Source organism: Malurus melanocephalus, unplaced genomic scaffold (assembly GCF_030028575.1).
Source record: "Malurus melanocephalus ecotype Western Australia unplaced genomic scaffold, MMel_1.1 scaffold_134, whole genome shotgun sequence".
NCBI lineage: Eukaryota > Metazoa > Chordata > Aves > Passeriformes > Maluridae > Malurus > Malurus melanocephalus.
Genome location: NW_026623366.1, coordinates 343208 through 365209, shown reverse-complemented (window position 1 = coordinate 365209; position 22002 = coordinate 343208). Strand labels below are relative to the sequence as shown.

Genomic DNA, 22002 nt, shown 5'->3' with positions numbered 1-22002 from the left:
ACCAGATTTATTATATTTTGGAATTGTAAAACTTAAAGTGATGCTTTTTATCATCAAATGGCTGTGAATATCCTACTATTTTTGTACCTACCTCATAGGCTTGCCGCTCATTCAGAACTCAATGTAAAAGATCTGTTACAATATGTAGATGTTTTCCAAGAGGAATCAAATTAGCTGGCTGCTCAAAATGATTTCTGGAGATCCAGCCTATCATAGGTTAGACTGAGAATGTGAAGACCTTGAGTTGGGTAATTTGTTCAAAGGTGAAATCAGCCCAAGAAGTGAAGCTAATGAAAGCTTCCCACAGTTGCCAAGTACATGAATTTCCAATGAATCTGAAACATCTGAGGCTTTCAAACTGCATTTAATTCCAGGAGCTTGAGTCAAGTTCTGACTGCGGTGGGAACTGTACCCAGCCATGAATCCCACAGGAACAATCAGCCTTCTCTCCTTACATATGGAAACATTGCTTAAGGTATTTCTGTCATCCAGCTTTTGGTTGTGAAAGGCACCTAAGGGGGCAACTCAGTTTGGAAGACGTAGAATAGATAATAGATCCACTAGTCAGGCAAAATTTCTTCTTTGCWGTGGAGGGCAAGGGATCTTTTTATTGATGTTGCTCAAGTCCCTTTTCTAGGTTCACAAAACTAAAATACAATATGCACTTCATACAAACATTTTAGAAGAGGACAAAACCTGTGGCATAAAAGAAGAAAATATATTCTCCTGTTCTGTCCTTGCCCTTCCATCTTGCTTAACCACAGTGTTGGGGCTTTTTTCTTTTTTTCTTATTATTTCTTAAATCTCTGACAGCTTAATAGTCTAGGCAAATCCATCACATTTCCTAACTTTTTTTTTTTTTTTTCTGGAATTTTTTATTATCCGACTTTTATTTTTTTTTTTTTTTTTTCTTTGTATTTTTATCTTCTTATCATAATATGAAAATGTTATTTTATAAGCATGATACAGAATTTACTTAATACTCCAAACATCTCATCTCTTTCAATGTAAGAAATTAGAATTTTCTACAGCAAAGGGTTAGGGTTTTGGCCCCTAACAAGACCATATAGGCTTACATCTCCTAAATGCTGATTATAGCTTATGAAAGTATATNTTTTTTTTTTTTTTTTCTGGAATTTTTATCAGCAGACTATAAAGAAAGTCCATTTTTAAAGTATATTGATGTGTTTACAATGTCATCTTATTCCTTTTAAAAATATTTAACAGTGTTCCTTCCAATGGTTCCTTCTCAGAGTGCCCRAAACATGGAAACAGTTCCTTTCACAAATCACAGTAGACTTCCTCACCTTCTCTGCAAAGAAACTCTGTTACTGGTGTTTAAAGCACGCTGTGTAGAGGCAGAGCTGAGCTCCCTTGAAACTGGTATCCTTTCACTCCCACCGCTCTCTAAACAGTAGTCACAGGGCTATTACTTTGAATGACGCAAAATAATCCCAGAACAGCTGACTAAAAAATTAAATTGAATGCAACCCTATTGTTTCAAATACCTGAAACAGTTCAATCAACTTTTCATTTCCCTTTCCAGCTTCTCTCAAAACAAGCAAGTATCAAAAGCTGTAAATACCAAAAATGTAACTCCAGATCTATTTTCATAAGCTTTTAACTTCAGAGTTAAACTATGTTTGTACAGACATGAGGTAATTACCAAAATGCTTTACTGGTCTTGGATTAAAATGTGATTTACACATGGCGATCAGAGAAASCACAGTGATTTTTGTGGAGATGAAAGTAAAGAGTCTTGTAGTGAAAAGTATTAACTGTAGGTAGAGCACAGAGGCATCAGTGTCACAATATTTGAGATTTTAAGCTTCTTTGTAGTATCAATCTGTCRTATTGTGATATGCACTATACAACTCACTCCTGTTAGTAAAATGTTGTATATAATGCTGTTTTGCCCTCTCCCCCTCAAAGAAAAAAATCAACATGGTACAAGARGTTACCCATTTTTCCTTCTAAGAGCAAAACTTCATGAGATGAAAATACAGCACACCTGACCAAAATGGCTTTTGCAGCTAAYGAGGACAGATGCACTCTACTGCTTYCAYCAGTGTTGCAAAAATTGAACAAAAGKGGRGCTTACTTTTATCTTTCTGATTAATACCACACAAGTCATTTTAAATGGTTCATTCACATACATTACCAGAAAAAGGAAAAGCTTGCTCTTTGTACTTAAAGACCATGTTCAGAGTGGCAAAGCTATTCKGGTGCACAGATAAGCAATCTTGTAAAGTGCAATTACATCTGGTATTAAACCTGCAGTGCTTGAATTATTTTCACCGTACGAAGCTGGACAGGACTTATTTAATAAAACATWTTCTGTTAAACAGATGTGCTGCTGAGTATAGAAATTACTAGTATAATTAAATGCTGTAATGGAATTGTATTTTCTTTYTCTGAATAATTTTAAAGCTATTCTTACACAGACTTCCTTTGTGATCAAGCTGTAAATCTGCCTTATTAAAATTATTTCAAATGAATAAGCACATTTGATATTTTATGTGATCCTGACTACTTCAGCCTCTATGCTTTTGAYACTCTCATGCACTAAGTATGAGCAGTACCTCTACAGAATAAATGAAAGATTTTTGAWATTAATAGCAGAAAATAGAGACAAAACCTCCACAAAATAATAACACCTTTTCATCTTTCTGTATCTCTGAACTATGCTAAGGTTTTTCCATTCAAATATTATGTAAAGAATAAAGTCACTACTGTCAAACAAATCTGATTGACAAAATAATTATGCTATACTCAGGCTAACAAATACATTTCTTGTCACTTGCTGCATTTTCRTATCATATCACAGAATCCAACATGCAAACACAATATTTAGTTTACCGAACAGACTTCTGACCTCTTATTCTCCCTTAAAACTTTGTCTCCTTTCTTCCAGGTGATAGTTGGCTTTGGAGAGGCTTGTGGCTTGCATTCAATGACAACTTCTTGGCCCTTGGTAACAATTATTGTTTTCTTCATTTGATTTAGTGGAAAAGTTGGAGCTGAAGCTGTTGAAAAGAATTATGTTAACTCTACAGAGAACAATCAGAGTCTCCTGTTTCATTACATTCTAATAAAAGGTTAGAGAAATAGATTTGGGTTTGGGAATAGAATCTCCATTTTTCTCTTTGAAATTATTTTTTCAAAGTTGGAATTTTATAAAATATTTTAAATCAGCAGCCAGGATTGAATGGCACATTTATAACTTAATCCAATTGTGGATTAATGAGAAGTCTTTCACATCAGCAGATTAGAGTGAGATTGCTTGTGAAATCAACCACCTTAGAAATTAAATAATACAAGTATTTTAGCTACACTTCTCCCTTTTTAAAGACTTTTATCAAAAACTTGTTAGAAGTAAATAGTTAAAATTGAAATGAAGTTTGTATTCCACAATTATTCAATATGCACTCTGTAGAGTTAATTCKTAGAAAAAGTATTGTCATTAGAGAAATTGTGTGGCTTTCACTTTTTATATTTGTCTGAATATTGAGACTTTCAATATAAGAACATGTTAACTGGAGATACTTAACCATGTCTTGTTCTCAGTATTTCACTTTTCAAGAAGTCCCATTGTCACAAACAACAGCTAAGCTAATAAATGTATCACAAAATAGCACTAATTACTGTGATTTCACAACAAGAAAAAACAGTTCTTCTCAAGTAATCTCATTTGATTATGTTTTTCTTGAGCTACTTCTGCAAAACCAAAGACCCCTATCTCAGCTACACTTACAGGGACATATTACRCTTCATTGCCTACAATATGTAGGAACTTCCTACCATTATTTTGGTGAATTCTCATACCAGAGATGCTTATATGGACAATTTATTCTGTTCTTTTCCCTTTAGTRAGGCAGGAAATTAAACACAACTGCTTCTTTAATACAATATTATGGTTAAAATTTAACAGGGGTACAATCTTACAAGTGAGAAAATGAAAAGCTAATTTTACTGCAGCAATATACAGTGTCTGTTTCTGACATTAAAGTACATCAAAGAAAGTGTGCAACTACCTGATGAAGTAGGTTTACCAATTATATAACAGATATAAAAAATCAGCAAAAGAACGCTGTGGCCAATAGGGATCTCTTTGCTGACTGAATCACAAATAACCAAAAATAAGTGATGGAAATAAAACAATCACCGACCTTGGCTTTTAACTTTATGTCTAKAAAGAAATATTTTTAAGACATATCAGTGAAATTCTAGTGTTGGCCAGCTAGGAAATGGCTGAAATGTACTAGAAAGGTTACTTTGCGAAACACCTAAATGTTACACAAAATATAGTGTATTATTTCTGTAATTACAGCTTTCTTATTCATTTGACTGGGAGTTTACAGGAATGATTCTCAGGTGCAGGTCTAATCTCTGATATGGCCATTACWTGACTTTGGTGGACACCTGTCTTCCAGCCACATCATACTCTAGTAAAGATGATACAATATTTATAAGTCTGTCTCAATCCTCTGAAGGGCCTCTTATCACTATTGATCCATTGTATGTTACTACAGTTTGCTCTAAGGAAAATTAGAATATTGAAAAACTCTTCAAGTTTTTCTTCRTTAACTGCCTCCCTCACTTTTGAATAATGATATTTTTATTGTATTTCCATGTAACTTTATGCAGTGTATTCATTTTTCTGCRGATGATATTGACCCAATCATGTAATTTCTATTATTTCATTGGTTTTGGTGATTTCATAAGTGYAATTACCTTTGAATAATGGCCCAAGTAGAAATAATAATCTAATTTTATCAGAGATTAAAATAAATTTACTTTCTGTAAGTTTCATTCCTGCACATATGTTTGAGGGAGTAAAAAATATTTTTCCATTTATTTCAACTGACATAGCTTTATAGGAGAAATAGCCACAAAATGTATCTAATTCAGTTAYTTGCAAACAAAAATTTGTGGTTAACAGAAGTCTCTATCCTTTCTGGGGCAACAAAGGACCCACCCATACATAAATGACAAGAATATAAAGAAACCACTTTTATCTGYTCTGCTGTTTGGACTGGCAGAAGCTGTTCCTTATCACAACAATCAAACAAAAAATTTAGTTCTCAAAAGAGGAAAATGGAGAAGCCTGTTCTTTTCTAATACTCACCTAAAATCTTCAGCTCGGCACTGGCATAAATGGTACCATACTTATTTTCTGCTAAGCACTGATACATTCCAGCATCTGAGACATTCACACTGTGGATCATCAGAACACCATTAATCATCTCWATCCTGCTCTGTAAGAGAATTAAAAGAAAAAGAAAATTTAAAATCATTCTATAAAAGTGAAAAGGCCTTGGAAAATTGCTGTGCCAATGGCTTAAGGCAAAGTGACAGAAATGGAACTAAAATAAAACTGAGCAACAAATTTCCTTGGGCTGACTTTCTTCTTATATAAGGAATTGCAAGAATAAAAAGTCCAAAAATGTTTGATTGTAAATACTTTTCAGAGCAAATTGACTAAATTCAAAGCTTGCTTTTGTCTGTTTGCTTGTTTGTTTGCTATTACCTTGACATGCTTTTTAAAAGCAACTYGTCCTGGGAACCTTAATGAGGCAAGAAGTCATTTGTGGGTGTAATATACTGATGATCTTCAAATCTTTAACAAATATTTGGTCTCATCCACGGTGCTCTTTTCATAAAAGCAAATATGAAAGATTGCTTGAATAAGTAAGAATGAAAGGGTCCAATTGCCTTCATCATTAGTACAAGTTTCTTATTTGAGAARCCCACTAGCAGAAAATAATTACCACAACTGGAAGAGAAGGGACATCAATAGCCATTTAAGGAAATGAGTATTTCATGGAGCTGTGTTATGAATAATTTTAACTGCTATGAACAACTCTAAGTTTCGTTATAGCAGTTGTTGKAAGTTAAAATTGATAAGGAATAAATTGTTTGGGAATGCAGAGGAAATTGTGATAAAAAATTCACTTTGTTGTAAGCCCCCACTCAGCTCAAAGTGAAATTTAATTTGAAGTTTTAGAGCCTGGAGAAACTAATGGTTTAGAAAATCAGAGAAACAAAAGGTAGYGATATTTAAATTGCTTCAAATTCAGGACTAATAGCTCCATCTAAAAAGGCAAAAATGGATAAAATAACCTTATTTTCAATGCCTCACAGCTTCAAAAGTAAACTGTTTTTATGTTTCCTTTCTTGTTGCTTGCATAATTGGTTGATGTTCACAGATAGAAGTGACATTTGCTGAAAAGACATTACATCTTTTATATTCATAAATCYATTCTGTGAATTCATTTGCAAATATAGACATTTTCTCCCAGAACCATGCAGTCTTATTTTAATCTGGAAAAACAGATTAAATAAATTTGCAAAACTTAAACTTTAAATAATTTGAGACTATAAAAATGGAAAGGTTTTAGGCAAAAACTCACATACTGTGGGATGAAGCTTAAATGATTCAATGAGAGAAACAGAATTAAATGAAATAAAAGACAGACCATGCACTGGTGGTCTTCTAAAAGAAAAAAGATAATTTTATTTGTCTAATTCTAAAATATATCAGGTAGCTGTAGTTAAGCAGTTTACATTCAAGGAGTCTTACATAGACTATTTTAATGGTCTTAATTGTGWGTTCTGTTACGTGCAGAGAATAAATTGAGTTGAGAACATGATGGTTGTTGTATTTATTATGTTAACTAAGCAGGAATTTCTGAAATACTTTTAAGTGCTTTCTTTAGCAGATTTTATCAGAGTGAAAAGAGAAGCATCCAGCATGCTGGTGAGTCCTTGTCTAGTGTACCTGTGGCCAGAGAGAAACTCCATTTTTCAGCCAGCGATATGTGGGCCTTGGCTTCCCAGTGGCTTTGCATTCCCATCGGAGCTGATCTCCACTGTCCAATTGTGTATCGTTGAGTTTGTCCACCCAGTGTGGGTAGGCTGCAAGAAAAAATTGCCATGTTAGAGTCAAAATGTATAAACTGGTATAACCAAGCTCATGTGCAAACACCTAATCAATTAAAAAGTATAAATTAATGGCCTTTACAATACTTATTTTACTCTCAGAACAAAGAACATTAAAATAAAAAAGCCAAATTCAAAACAGACAATAATAAAATTAACCAAACTCCACGACTGCAAAGGAAATGCTATAATGGCATTAGCATGAGCAGTAGAATGGCCAGGAATAGAAACCTGCCTGATTTAATGAAGTCCAATGGATAAAATTGTAGTACTATATATTAATGGACTAATTATTCCTGAATTTAAGACAAATGTTTGCTAGCCACAATAGAACTTTTAGTAATTTACAAGACCTAAGATATTGAAATTGTAAGAAGGAGGTTAATTGCCATAGACTRTTWAATGTAGTTTTCTCAGTTTTCAAGKAAATCATTATTTATTAGTTAGGAATAACTCAGAGTTTGGTAAGGTATTTGCTCATGTTTTTGTTTAAGTTTTGTTGAGTTTAGTTCATATTTCAAGGCAGAAAATGCTTTTAAYATTTTTAAGCACAGAGTCCATGAGATTTCCAGAATTCATCTGGAATCTCTTTAGAATAAGTCATTCTAAAACCAGTCCTTTTTAAAAGAAGGACAGTTGATGATTGTATATGTGATCACTAGTACCTAAATTTCATGAAAAAAAATCTATTAAAAGCAAGGATTTTTTTTTTTTTTAAGAGAAATATATCTTTAATGTGGCAGTCAGTCAGATAGCTATTTGTAGCATCTTATAATCTGGAAAACATTATATGATTCAGTGAGAAACTGAACATTGATATGCAGAAATAAAAATATATACTTAAAAGTCAGCTTTTGGGTTTTCATACTGTACCTATATGATTTTGTGTAGGACAGAGGATGATAGATTAAATTAATTAACTTAATCATATTAAATGTTTGTTTGTTTGTTTTTGTCACTGTTGTTTGTTGTTTTCCCAAATCACAGAGAATAAGTAGCTAATAAGCCTTCATCATTAAAGGGATGTAAAATTCTGCTTGGTATGAATAGAAGTCCAAATCTGTCATAACAAAGTCTCTGCTTCAAATGACAGATGATTGATGATGTACTTAAACATGGGGAATTAYGTTTAAAAATAAATCTTTGAATCTTTGAATGTAGCTGGCATTTGACAGGTCACCAATCAAAGACGTGAGAAGACATGAAGAGGCATGACAGGTGACTGAACTGCTTCTAGTTTACAACTCGTGCATGGAAAATAAAGAAAGTGAACGAGGTGTCTGYCATTCCTAAACAGGGAATAGTCTGCTTCAGAGCCCCAGACCAGACATTTGTCAGAAGCTGAAGACAGATTAGAAGAAGAATCACTCATTTCCTTTTCAGTAGAGAAAAACAGAGAGATTGACCCAGCCCCATTCCCAAACCCAAGACAAAAACTTCTGCTTCCTTATTTTTCTTATTACAGTCAAGGYAATGCATGAAATACTCTGCATGTGYTCTGCTTTGCTGAATATCTTCTTTCTGAAGTTATAACAAAAAGTCACAAAAAAATCATCAGAAAGAAACAGGTTTTGGGAGTCCCTGATTATTTGTTGTCCATTTTCCTAAAAGTACAATTCAATTGCATTGTATAGTTGCTGTTCTCTTTTTGAGTGCTTCAATATGCATGCTGGGAAGCAATTGTTTCCTTTGTTTCCTTTGAAAATGACTATATTAATATGATTCTGGAAGATGAGACAGTTAAATGTGTAACTRAAAAGTCATAAAAACAGCCAGTGGCACCATAAAATAATGCAGTTTCAAAGAGTGACTAAACTGTTCCAATTTATATTTAATTATTTTCTCCAAATTCTACTACTTGACTCAAAGCACACATAGTCTCACCATGTTGAATGTCCTATGTTGAATTGGAGCTTRTCATGAACCAGAGTGTCCAGAAAAGGGCATGCACATTTTTACATCGAAATAAAACTGCCCCAAGCCTGGCTGCAGACATGTCCTGTCCAGAATTGCTGTTCCCTACCCTTGATCTGTGATTGCCTTGCTAACACAATCGCGGCACAGTCGGATTTCTTCTGAAAGTACGAACCTGCAAATCACAGTGGTATTAAGGACTGCCAAGAACAAACTTTTTCCACTGTTGAAGTATTTCAACCCTAAATTTTCTGTTCATAGCCTAAATGGCCTTTGGAGTCATATTTTTCAAGCTGTTGAACTTGCCATCAGTGAAGGCAATGACTCAGATTCCCACCCCTTAGAGAATGGAGTAGCAAAGCAATACACAGATGTAGCAGGAAAAGAGCTAAAAGTATGAATAAGAGAAATGGTTCCATCACTTTTTTCCATCCTTACTTTATTACAGAGAATTCCCTCTCTGCTTATTATCAAGGGTCACTCTCCATAAAATCATAACACTTGTTCTAAAATCTTGTCAATGGTTTTAGAATGGAAGCATTTAACTCAATGTACAACTTCTGACTCAATGTACCATTTCTGGGTCTTTTTTTTTTTAACAAAAATTTGTTAACATAACCCTGATATATGTGTATGCAAAGAAAACTTAATTACATAACCACACTTTACTTTAGAAAATATAAGCTCCAAGAGCATTTAAACAGATTTCGTAAGTAATAACTCTTTTTTTTTTTTTTTTTTTTTTTTTTTTTTTTTTTTTTCAACTTTTGTTTTGGGAAGGAACAGTTGTCTGACTGTTTTTTATCTGTCCAGTGAAGAGTTTTGGGTTCACTGTAAGAAGAGAAGGATGTATTTTACTGTTCAGTAATCTTCATGGGTATTGTGCCAGAGCTTCATACAGTGCTTCTGAGATTTTAAAACCATTGTCCAATCCTTGATTTATTTTATGCTGCATTTCTGAACCTGTTTGTTCAASTATGTCAAAATGTTTTTACAGACTTAAACTGGCAATAAATCTGAAAGCTTACAGGCCAGTTTTTACATCCTCTATGCAAAATGAAATTAAGGTTCAGAAAATTTAGACTATTTCTCAAWTTTTTAAGCAACTGTTTGTCTGAGAGAAAATAAGGACAAAATTTTACATTGATAAATGACTTTAAAAATGTACTAAAACGTAGATGAGTACAGAGTTTGGGGTGAAAAAAATTATTTTCCTCTATATGAGATCAGTTGGAAAGAGTGAAGTAGGAGAARCATATTGAGAAAGATAAGTGAGAAAGTCAAGGCAAAAATTTAAAATGAATATACAGTTTTGACCACAAAATCTCTTCTCTTGTCAGTTTTACTAGGTGGGACTAACTGATAGTGGCAGGAGTGGATTTTTCCCCATACAGTTTTTATAAGGAAGTAATTAAAGCAGTTTTTAAAATGAGTATGGTCAGTTACACTGCATTACAGAAGATTCCTGCCCTGCATGTTCCACTCCTGGGTTATGGCAAGCCTTCCCTCCAGTGAGGAGGGCACTGCTGTGAGCAGGATGAGGAAACTGATACAGCCAAAAGAAAATCAGCCAAAAATGTCTTTTTGTAGTCTCTTCACATCACCACCTCCTGCTGATCCTGGCACTAGTGAGTACATAACACAAAAAAAMCCCCAAAAAGTGAGAGAGGAGCAGGAATTACATTAACCATTGCTTACCAGTGGGAAAATGCTGCTAGCCAGGATTTGTGGAGAAASGAAAAGGTTAATGGGAAATTTATCCGCTCACATTTTCATTTTTGTGCTCTCTTCTACTAATTATTTTTATTGTGCTTGAATAAAATTATTATAAAAATATTATAAAATTATTATTATAATTCTGYTATTTATTATTATTGAGCTTGAATAAAATTTAATGGAAACTTACAGGATGAGCAGATCCTTTGGGGGAAAATCACAGAAAACCACACCTTTCAAAATAGGTTGCAAAGCATGAGAGGATATCTGGAATTTTAAAAATTATGTTTTTAATGCCTGCAGCTGAATTTTTACTAAGAGATGAGACTACAACAATCTGAAGTTGTCAGCATCCAAAACATTGCTTTCTGAGCAACATCCAAATTGTCAGCTCCATCAGGTAGTCATGGTGTATCTGGATTGCAGCAGCAGGTAAGAAATGAAAAATCACTAGTTGGTGATTAAATGTGACTAGACAGGCAGACTGGGTGTCCTGAGCTTTCTCCAAAATACACTGTGGTGACCCAAATCAGATGCAACTGCCAGAATGAAGAARATTCAAGCAGACAGTGAGTTCCTACAGAGATATGCAAATTGTGAGACCGCAGTATGACACAGCTGGTCCTAAAGCCTGCTCTGAGAATTTACAAGAAACCCCTGGTAAGGAATGATGGCCTACATCTGAATTTCCGAGCCAAAGTAATCRTTGTCACCTGGAGGAATAAGATGCCAGTGAAAAGATAGTGAGATAACAGGTAAATAATTCATGTTGACTGCTGTTATGAACAAAAGGTACAGCAGAAAAGGCCATTTCAGATAACGCCCCCAAATCCTGCAACATCACCTGTCAGCAAAAGAAGCTGAGAATTTTGTGAAGCAACACTTGGCTAAACTTTGAGCTGGTAAAAACCTGCTCACGGAAACCGTCTTACATCGCTGAAAAGAGTTGCCAAGGTTTGCAGGACAGTGAGACACAATTTCTGTCTTCAGGGGCACTGAGGGCTGTGAGGGGCTCCCCTAGAATATTCCCATTCGAGGCCAAGGAGAAGCACTTGTGGGGTCTTGTACAGTCTGTGCTCCTTATCCTGCTGTACTGGGGTCACTGCTGGTACTGTCCATCTGAAAGCCCCTGTAACCTGTTCTGACTTTGCTGCTTGCTAATGCCAATGGGTGAATGTAATATGCTAATCTCATGAATCTGTTAATCAGAGGAATGAGACAGTGTGAAATGAACCCTCTTCCTAGAATGTTAAAGAAATTGTGCCAATATTGCAAAAACCACCAATGAGCTGAAGTTGTGCTCTATCCTATAAAGGCAGTGACCCTAAAAATATAATTTAGATAAGAGTGAAGAAGGAAAAGTTCATATTACTACAAAAACAGAATAACATTGAAAAAAACCAAAACTACATAAACAAAATTAACATTGAAATATTTTCCATGGATTTAAGTACCACCTTGATTTCTGCTCAAAGCAAAAGGCTAATGAGAGAGGAAAAGTTCTGTAGAACACCACATCATATTTGATGCGATTTTATGACACACGTCTGCATGGTGCTTTTTAAGAAACATTACATTTTGCAGTATCTTTCTCTCCTGAGGAGCACGTGTTATATTCTTTTAACTCTAAAAGAGGGAAAAGAGGGAAGCAGGGATAATTACAACATCTTTATAAACTACTTTGCCATCTAGTAGTTTCACAGCTCTAGATAACAGTCAATACATGTATGAGCTGGGATGCACATTATAGTTCAAATWAAATTTTTTTGATTCCTAATATTTTAAGAAACATTATAGACAAAGACCAGCTACTACTTTCATGGATGTAATTTACAGTAAAAATTTGTAATACCAGAGAAGTATCAGCAGGTTATTGGCATAGCAGGAGGCAGAGTTGGTCCTGGGCTTTGACTGCTGTTTGCAGCAAAAGCCTTATGAAACCTTTGCTGCAAGTGCAAGATGACGAGTCTGAAATTAAATGTGCAAACTGTCATCTTAAGTATTCCATAATTTTTCCACATACAGAAAAAAAAACAAAACCCCCAAAAAAAGGAAGACAAAAACCTGCCCTGGGCTCTAGATGGATGGAAATGAAAAGCAAGGAAAGAAGCATGATCCAGGCATATGCTGATACTCATTAAAATCAACTGAGCTAAGACAAAGACATTGAAAAGCCAGAGGAGACAGAAAAATTGATTATGGGCCTGGAAATATTGACATATGTGGAAAATAAACTAAATACATGATGCTAGTCTTTAGTTATTTGATGAAGATGTGTAACAGAGAGCTCTCTATAGTCAGTAATGAGAAGAAAGCATTAGTAGAYATGGACTGAAATCAGGAAAAGAAAAAGAAAATTGATTAAGAGAAGAAACTCCTTGTTAGACATATCCATTGGCTTGAGGATCTATCTAGACTGCAGCATTTGGAATTCTACTGGCTGCGATAGTTGAAGATAGAAAACAATTTAATTTAAAAAGATTTGTTTCATAATCTCCCACAGTAGACGTTTTCTGCACAGTATTTGAGGTTGTAGAGTTCATGGAATGATAGAAAATAGTGTAGCTTTAATTGATTAAATGTAATGGTACTCAAGCTTACATGCTATGCACACAAAATTTTGACTTGWAAGTATTCATGGTCTGTTTTATGTAAGCTTTTGTTTCTAGACTCTAGGATACAACATGAATATTRTACAGAATTAATGGGGTTTATAAAMTATTTCATGGTTCCTTTTTTCTTTTCAAACTGATGCATGACTCAATTTTATTTTTATGGTCACTGAAAAATTTTTGGGATTACCAGTCTTAGATAGAAAATATTGGACACATGAAAATCAGAACCTTTGGAAATTGTGCATGCCTAGATTGACAATTTTCTGCAAAAAAACAAACCCTTCTTCAGCTCTGATTCCAGTGCAATGAACAAGACCAAGCTCAGTACCCAAACATGGCACAGGTAAAATGTTAATAAAAGTGTGACTATAATCCTAAAACATCTCCAATGTTGTTTTCTGACAGATATTTCATGTTTAGGTTACATGTCATTGTTATATCAGGAGTAAAACACATAGATTATTAAAATTACAGCTGTACTGTTTAATTAAAAAAAAAAACAAACCCACAAACAAAACAACAAACAAATCCCATTAAAAAATTGTATTTAAGGCAGTTCTTTGAAGGAGTCAATACTATTTTTATTTCAGATTTCAATGCAATATTCAATACTGTTGTTGGTATATTGCGTATATTAATATATCAAAGTATCTTGTATCTACTGAACCTTGGAATGCTTCACATATGGTCAAAGCCGTAAGCTTGGACAAAGCATTGCAGGATAATATTTTGTGCAGTCACACTTACTGTATACTTGTAGCTGTCCTCTGAAGACATTTCTTCCACGAGARTTTTCAGCCTTACATTCATACATTCCTGAGTCCTCTAGCTGCACATTAGGTATTTCAAGCACAGCTTGGGATTTTCTCAGGCGAGCTTTACTTGGATTATGACCATTAACTTTCCTCCAAGAGATTGTTGGAACAGGGCTGAAATATTTAGTAAAATTAATGTTAACACTCTTCCACTATTGAGAATAKAGATTCTGTTATCTGGTAGCTTAAACACTTAATAATCTAAGTAGCAATAAAATATACTCACAATTAAGGTTCATATAATGGTTGATATATCTCATTTTCTATAGGGAATCTTTAATACATGGATTGCTACATGGAATGTGTCTCTTTTATCCRCAAGGGAGGCTGTTTTCACTGATATCAAGTAAATCACTTGAAATCACTCTCTCTAGAGTTTCTCTAGCACTCTATGCTTTACTCCTGAATGCTTCCATTTGATAGATCAAAGAAAACAAGTTCAAAACTTGTAAGAATTTAGCAAATTCCAGCATATCCAATTTTTCCAGCAATTAAACTGCAGTTCAGAAGATCAGTCAATGAAAACATAAATCTAGGTGGGAGATTTCAATGCCACTCTTTCTTGGATAAGTTAAAAAGACCAAAGTTTTGGTGGCTTTTTTTTYCCTTTCAATATTCTTTTAAGTTGCAAAACTGGTTGTGTAAGAGRACACAGTTAATGCATGTACTGTTTATTAATGGCATCAGTGCTTCTGTCTCATAGCATTTACACTCTGGCTTGTGGCAGCAGAAAGTTGTTTTCACTGTAGTTTGCTCTTCCACAGAGGTCTGTGAGGACCCTGGGACATTTACATTCATACTCCGGGAAGAAATTGATTAGATAGTGTTTGCACTCATATTTTCTTTTTAGCTCAAACACTCATCAGCCATTGTGCACCCAATGGGCTTTATGGTGCAGACATACATTTGTCTAAATATGGCAGCTATTGAAGCAGGAAAAAAATAAAGATAATTGTTGTTAAAAAAATATTTGATTGTGAGCTAAAAACTAGACTCCTTCAGTTAYTCCACGAAAAGCTTGGAGAACAGCATGAAAGAAAATGGAACTTTTTGAAAACACATTTTGTATTTATTTGAACATTTTTCAGATCTAAGCTTAGCTATAAATACAGGCTTTTGTGCAGTTTAGATGAGGAAAAGTACTTAATAATGGTTAAAATTCAACTTCAAATTAATTTACTTTAAATTCAAAACTGTTATGAATTGCTGTCATGATTTTCTGACTTCCACTCGTAACTATATGAAGTTGCATTAGGAATATCACCTTTCCCTCACTATTTCAGGATATCCAGTGTGAGACAAAAAATAAATATATGGCAACTAAGTTCTGGTTATTAATCAGCAATTTAAAATTAGCCGTGTGTTACTGCTTTTGTACTCAAAATTGCAGACAAGATGGTCCAGATTCTAGTTTGTTACAAATAGTAASAAAATTCCCAAACTTGTAGTTGGATATCAGAAAATTTCTTTAATTTTAACTCCTGAGTGTCACATATCACTGAATTTCATTGAGTCTGCTAAGATCAGTACCTGACACAAGCAACATGTAGTCCCATATGGAATTTATTTTAATGTACCTGAAAGAAACACTCATTATTTCCCTTATCAATTTGCTGCAGTGATTAATTAACTTGACAAAATGAACTTTGCTATGAATGTGTGTATTCATCTCTGAGACAGGGTCCCGACAGTATTTCACTATTCTTGTAAAATGATCTTTTATCGCTGTCCCCCACAGAAGAAATACATGGATGGAACTTTTTTTTTGTTTCTTCTTGCTAAACAAAACAGGCTGATCTCTTTTCTTTCCAGTTCTCCAATTATGTAAATATTTTTCTTTTCATAGACATTTGTGGATCATGTGATGGGTGTGAATCATAAGACCTCTTCTTGGTTTTTTTTGGTTTTTTTTCTTTTGCTGTACCCTATCACCATAGAGACTTGGTAGCTTTCTCCTTTTTAACCTTAAATTACTGTCTTGATGACTGATTTCAAATTTTGGTGTCCTGTAGGTTTGATTTGAGGATTCTTCTGCAGCTTGTATGGTTCTAATTGACAAAATTTGTTTCCTATTTGAAGTTATTTTACATACTTCACAGTCAGAAGAATAAAAGACRCTCCCTTTCCTATCTGATTTGARTACTWCAACATGTTRAATTTTAATATGAAGGATAAATAGGATATTTGTTTCTGATGCAGGAATGACTGAAAGAGGTGAGCAGATATCCACTTTTTTGGCCCGGTAAGGGTGTCATGTTTGCTGCCCATTGGTAGTTATTTGGCTTCAGTCCTGCTTCCACTGCAATTGGTGACAAAAATGTGTTGTCTCTTTTGTCATGGAGGAAAACAGGTTTTGCTGAATAGAACTGGCAAAAGGAATTTTTTGGTAGTGTATATTTCTGAGAAAGAGTGAAGAGTTTATAAACCATTAGTCTCATTTAGCTGCTATGAGACTATTTTGAAATTCATGTATTTGGAAAATTTCCTTTAAGTTGCATTTAAATAATTTTTTAAAATTTGCTTTTATGTTTCATGCAGCAAGTAAATAAATGTGTATAACATGGTAAACACAGAGAAAACTGGTTATCTGGGTCATTAGGAAACATATTTTAAAACAACTCACTTATTTCTCTATCAGTATGAGGTAGTAAGTGGAATTTTTCAAGGAGATAAAGTTACTTTAGCTGKGCAGATTTAATGATTCCAAAGGAAAGTACTCCTGTATTACAAATCAGTATTTGCAGACAACTTGTAGTTCTGTTTAATTAAGCTTATTTTCCCTGCATAACTTACAAGTGACACATGAATTTTACATATCAAATGAAAATATATCTGTACCTATTTCTCCTCTGTAACTTCTGTGAGAATGAAATGAAATATATGASTGAGGATGTGAAAGGATAAAATTGYGTGACTGTTCTAGAAAACTCATTAAGTCTACCATAAAARATAACATATGCACATTTTTCACTTTTTCAAATCATATACAGCTTTTTTAAAAATAGAGCAACCGCAGAAGTATTTCTAGCATTAATATGAGTTTAGTGCAATACACATAATTATTGAATCTTATAACCATTATAATCCATTTCTATTTTGGTCTCAGCAGACACCTGTGAGAACACAGTTTCCTTGTTTACTGTAACACTATTCACATTCAGCTCCTGTGACTAAATTGATTTGAGCTTCARTTGAGTTCAAAGCAAAATTTCTCCTCACTTTTGAAAAAAAAAATCTTCTGAATACAACTGGTAAATCTTAGTACCACCAAGAAAAATGCTACATGATTTTAGAAATACCATTATATTTGTCATTAATCTAAACTAAATAGTCTAAATGGTCCCTGGTGCCTAGGACAGACATTACTGAAAGCTTGAACACTGTGAATTTGAAAAAAACCCCATGAGTTATAATTTCACCTTTGCTAAAGAGATTCTAAGAGTAGGTTCTTGGCAGTATATTATTTGACATTAGTGCTATTCAATTAGTTGGAACTTATTCACAAGGTTCAATGAAATATGGAAATAAAGATGTTTTTAAAACTTATTGGAAGCAATTCTTCTTCCTGTCAATTTCATATGTGAAAGAATTTCAATACATCCCTAAAGCACGAGTTTATTTTGGGAAAGGGGTGAGGTGGAAGTAAGAATAATGTCTGAATTTTAAAATACCTTTTCTGTGGATCTAAGCTCCTAGTATTTCAAGAATATTTGAAATAGGAATGCATAGATTAGTTTTTTTCTATATTTGGTTGCTGAAGATTGATGGGRTATTTTGAAATATTTTATCTTCAACTGTAATTTCAATTCCTCTCCACATGGTTTCTCTTTACCATGCATCACTGTTCTCAGCAGTGTCTTCAAACCCACAGGTTCACATCATAATRTATCTTCAAAACCTCTGCATGCCTATGGAGACTAGGAAAAACACTTTATTTTCCTATGCCCTCCTGTCAGGAGGAAACACTGTGTTAACTATCTTCTAATTATTACAGGATAATTATGAGGATTAAAATGTTGAGGACTGTAATGAAATTCTCTCCCTCAGATGCTTTCCAGGAATGCCCATGAACCATTCACATCTACCTTTTGAATGTMCCATAAAAATCTGTTCAGAGTCTGAGGAGAGGCCATAACCACTTTTCCTTTTATTGGTTATTAAAGTATAGTTAGAACTCATGAAAGGTACTAGCAGCATGATTCATGAAATATAGCAGTAGGGTGATTTTAAGATTAAAAGGGAATAGAAGCAAATGATGATGAGTTTGAAGCCAGTGTGCAGGAACCAGTCCAGTGTAAGTCACTTCAACAGACATCTATGACTGKGGTAAAAAAGTCTGTTGCATATGTGAGTGTCATGTATTAATGTRGATGTGCTTTCCCACCACTTCTGGCTTTTTCTTTATGGCACAGAACAAGGACAGTGCCTGCTTGGCTGCATGTGCAGCTCCACAACATTTTCTTCATACTTTAAATCACAGCATGTGAGAGMGCTTCTAATATCTAAAATAGTGCCATGTATAATGATGATTCATTATCTATAATGGTTCATTATTTGCAGTGAATTATACTCCAGAGCTTCTCTTTACTGGTTMATCAAAACATAAACTGTTTTCTCAGCCTTGACACTTAACTGTTCAATAGCTAAATATTGATGACGTGGCTGTTCAATAGTCTTAGATAATACAACTGACATTTTGGTGTTTTAATTTTTCTTTCCAAGTTCTTAAATATGAGTTAATCGTGAGCAAATGAGTCACCTGATTAAGGTGTAATCAAATGAGAACAGAAGAACCACAATAGGCAAGGTATTGGTTTGATAAGCAATAATGGAAAAATGGAGCAAAATGGAAAAGTTATTCCTCAAACTTTTCGATTTGCATTTAGAAGTTAGGTAATGGTATTTACACTTAATGAAATCACAACAGCACAGGCTAAAATTTAAAACAGAACAGCTGAAAATCTCCTCCTATGTATTTGGTGGTGTCCTCAATGCAAAATTCCATATTATATATCTGTCATGATGGTATTGTAGATGCTATTTACAGTGGGGGATTGAAGACATGTTGAGCTATCATGTCTGTTAAAAAAATAAAAATGAAATAAACTATGTTTTCCCTGAGCCATCCAGTAACCCTTTTTTTCTAGTGTCTGTATCACACCCTACCTGAGTCTGTGGCTGGGGGCATTTTGAAGTAAGTGGACATTCTTCTAAAAAGTATTACCTACATAACAACAAGTAAATTATCACCACCTTGTGGCTTGACCAAGATTGCTGAGAAGAGAATCTGAATTAAGTTGAAAAGCAAAAGACATATATGATGTCTGCTCTTTTAGGATAAGGAATAATCATGAAGAATCCATGAAAATTTACTTGAAAAGATGACATTTAATAGACAGGTATTCATACAGATCCTCAAAGCCACAGTAATACCGTACAACTGTGTTTATTTGCCTCATGTTTAAGTTATAAAATAACTGAAATTTTGTGCCACTTTTCTCTCTTCCAAAATGTCCAGGCCAAATTTCTGTTGCTGGCATGCAGGCATAGGACTTTCCAACTCTTCTGTACATATAAGGCCAGTGTACATGGACAGGCCCAGAAGACCCAGAAGTCTAGTTACAACTGAGAAATTCCCATAAAACAGCTATTCCATCAATAATAATGCAAATATAAACACAAATCCACTGTGTCTGGAGAGTGCAAGTTGGCTTTGAGCTCGTGATCAGACACAGAATTTGAAGGCAGTGAGTGTGATGATTTGCAGAAGTGCTGCATTTAAGTATTTTATGCATCTATTTCTTTGAGGGAAATCCTACAGAGAAACACAAGAATGGCAACTCTGGGGACCTACTCTTGACAAATGCTAGAATTTGTTTCCTTCTGATCCTGTCAGACTGACACAGAGAGAAAGCCTACACAKATGCTTCTGGATAGTAAGTTTTGAATGCAAAAAATACTCCTCCATCTTTAAACTGAAAGCTGTGTAAATTACTGAACACAATTATCACTAACACATATAAATTTTCTTCCATGGTTTTGAGAGAGAAGGGGAAGGGATTGCTAATACTGCTTCCTCAAGAATGACATACTACTGATGGGGACATGCAGTTTGGTGTTTTTTTTCCCCACTTTTGTCATGCCATATGGTAAAAGAAAGCAAATCTAAATTTTTAGATTTAGAGTGAGGCAGAATGAAGCCTGGGAGTGCTACTTGAGATTTATCAATGAATTTTTATTACACTGCTATGAACGACTGCAATATTGGTAACAGTATTATAGTCTATTCAAGAGCAAGTCCATTTAAAGGAAGGCAGAAATAAATCCAGCCTGAAAATCAGAAACAAAATGCAATCTGGTTCTAGCACCTTGTAATGTAAATACTTATTCAGTATGAGCTAAACATGAATTTGTGATTGATGAAAGTCTTAGAAAGATTTATTTGACATAAAAAAATATGTGCTATCAAAGGAAAAAAATAAAAAGAGAATTTTGGATCTGTTTGTCATATAAACAARCTCACTTTGAAGATATCATGCTCATGCTTAAAAAGGTTCCTTCCTCTCATCACAAGCTTATCTTGAGGGGAAAGGACATCCCTGCTTAAACACTGACAAATGTTGTTCTGCAGAGAGTGTTTATTTCCCTCTTGCAATAATTTTGTTATAAAAAAACTTGAAAAGTGGCTTCCACAGCTTCGAGGTTTGGCATCCGTTAGGATTAACAAGATATTTTTCTACTATTGAGAATTGGTGTGAAGGGACMGGGAGTAAGCATGGTTTTTTGTCCTATGGAACTTAGAAATAGGTATTTCTATATCAATTTTTGTATCTATTATGCAGTTTCATYCTGGGTAAATAATTTAACCAGATTAATATTCTCTGGCATGGTTTCTCTGTTTTAAAAAGAGAAAACAGACAATTTATGTCTCTGTGACCTGTACTTGAAAAACAGAACATMATTCTAAAACTTGTTTTTTATGGTAAAGGCAAATCATTACCTGTGGACTTCTACACTGTGAATTAACTTAAGCCTTGAAAATGCTMATTTACTACCATGCCTTGTTCCCAYAGTAATTCTCCTATATGTAGGAAAAAAACTGAATATTTGAATTAGAGTTCCAGCAATGAATTGGATGTATAGCATCTAGAATGATTTTCTTTATTTAATGAAAGCCTGGGCTCTTGACAAGATATTAAAATGTGAGTACCATAATACATTTAAAAGACAAGTCAATATTAGCTTCCTATTTGTCTGTAAAATGTACATTAAATTTAGTTAGAATCCCTCTTTCTAGAAACCCAAGGTTTCATTTACCATCCCTTTCATGCTTTGTTTTGGYCAACAGTTGCCATGTAGGGGAAAACAATGTACATGATAGTGTTACGGGATTCATTGGAAATGAGAGCTGCTAATGTGCTCTGAATGTCCTTAGCACACAATCAGGTTATCTTAATATCAAAGGTGTTTCTGTKTGTCACCATTACTGTGGGAAGATGTCTCAGTTTGAGACAATGTTTTCAGAGATAAAATGTTACAGAGTACAAGTTTCCTCTGAAGTGAAAAAAAAAAAAAAAAGGATAATTTTTTTCCCACCAATATGAAATAGATGTTTGGGAAAATGTGAAAAGAAAAAAAAAGTAGTTTATTAACAAAACACAGTGCCCACAGGACACAGATAAAAATTAACTGTTAGATATTTAAAAGTCCAGGAACACATGCTGCCTCCTTCCACCACAGCCGCTTGGCCACGCGGTGCGGAGAAAGATAGCGGCCCCTGTCCCTGGGAAAAAAAAAGAAACAAAAGGAAAAAAAAGGTCCACATGACCGCTCGGGCAACAGTGGCAAAACCTGGTGGCAGTCCTCACTGTGGATGAACAGAAGGCTCGGTGTGCTTTTTTCTGTTGCTGGCTTGGCTTCTTCCAGAGTCCCGGATGAGATGGAGTGGCACTGCTTGTGCCCACCAGCTGCCGAATTGCTCCAGAAGAAAAAAATCACAC

The 22002-nt window shown here is 34.4% G+C and overlaps 1 protein-coding gene across 1 annotated transcript in view; it reads right to left on the bottom strand.

The window, feature by feature from the left end:
* The window catches only part of CNTN5 (contactin 5), a 220073-nt gene that overhangs the window by 110119 nt on the left and 87952 nt on the right, over window positions 1-22002 (bottom strand). The window contains exons 7-10 of the mRNA XM_057370839.1: window positions 13935-14116; window positions 6782-6918; window positions 5129-5258; window positions 2876-3026 (exon numbers count right to left, since the gene is read on the bottom strand). Of these exons, the coding sequence (XP_057226822.1) occupies window positions 2876-3026; window positions 5129-5258; window positions 6782-6918; window positions 13935-14116 (600 nt within the window). The remainder of the gene's footprint in view (window positions 1-2875; window positions 3027-5128; window positions 5259-6781; window positions 6919-13934; window positions 14117-22002) is intronic.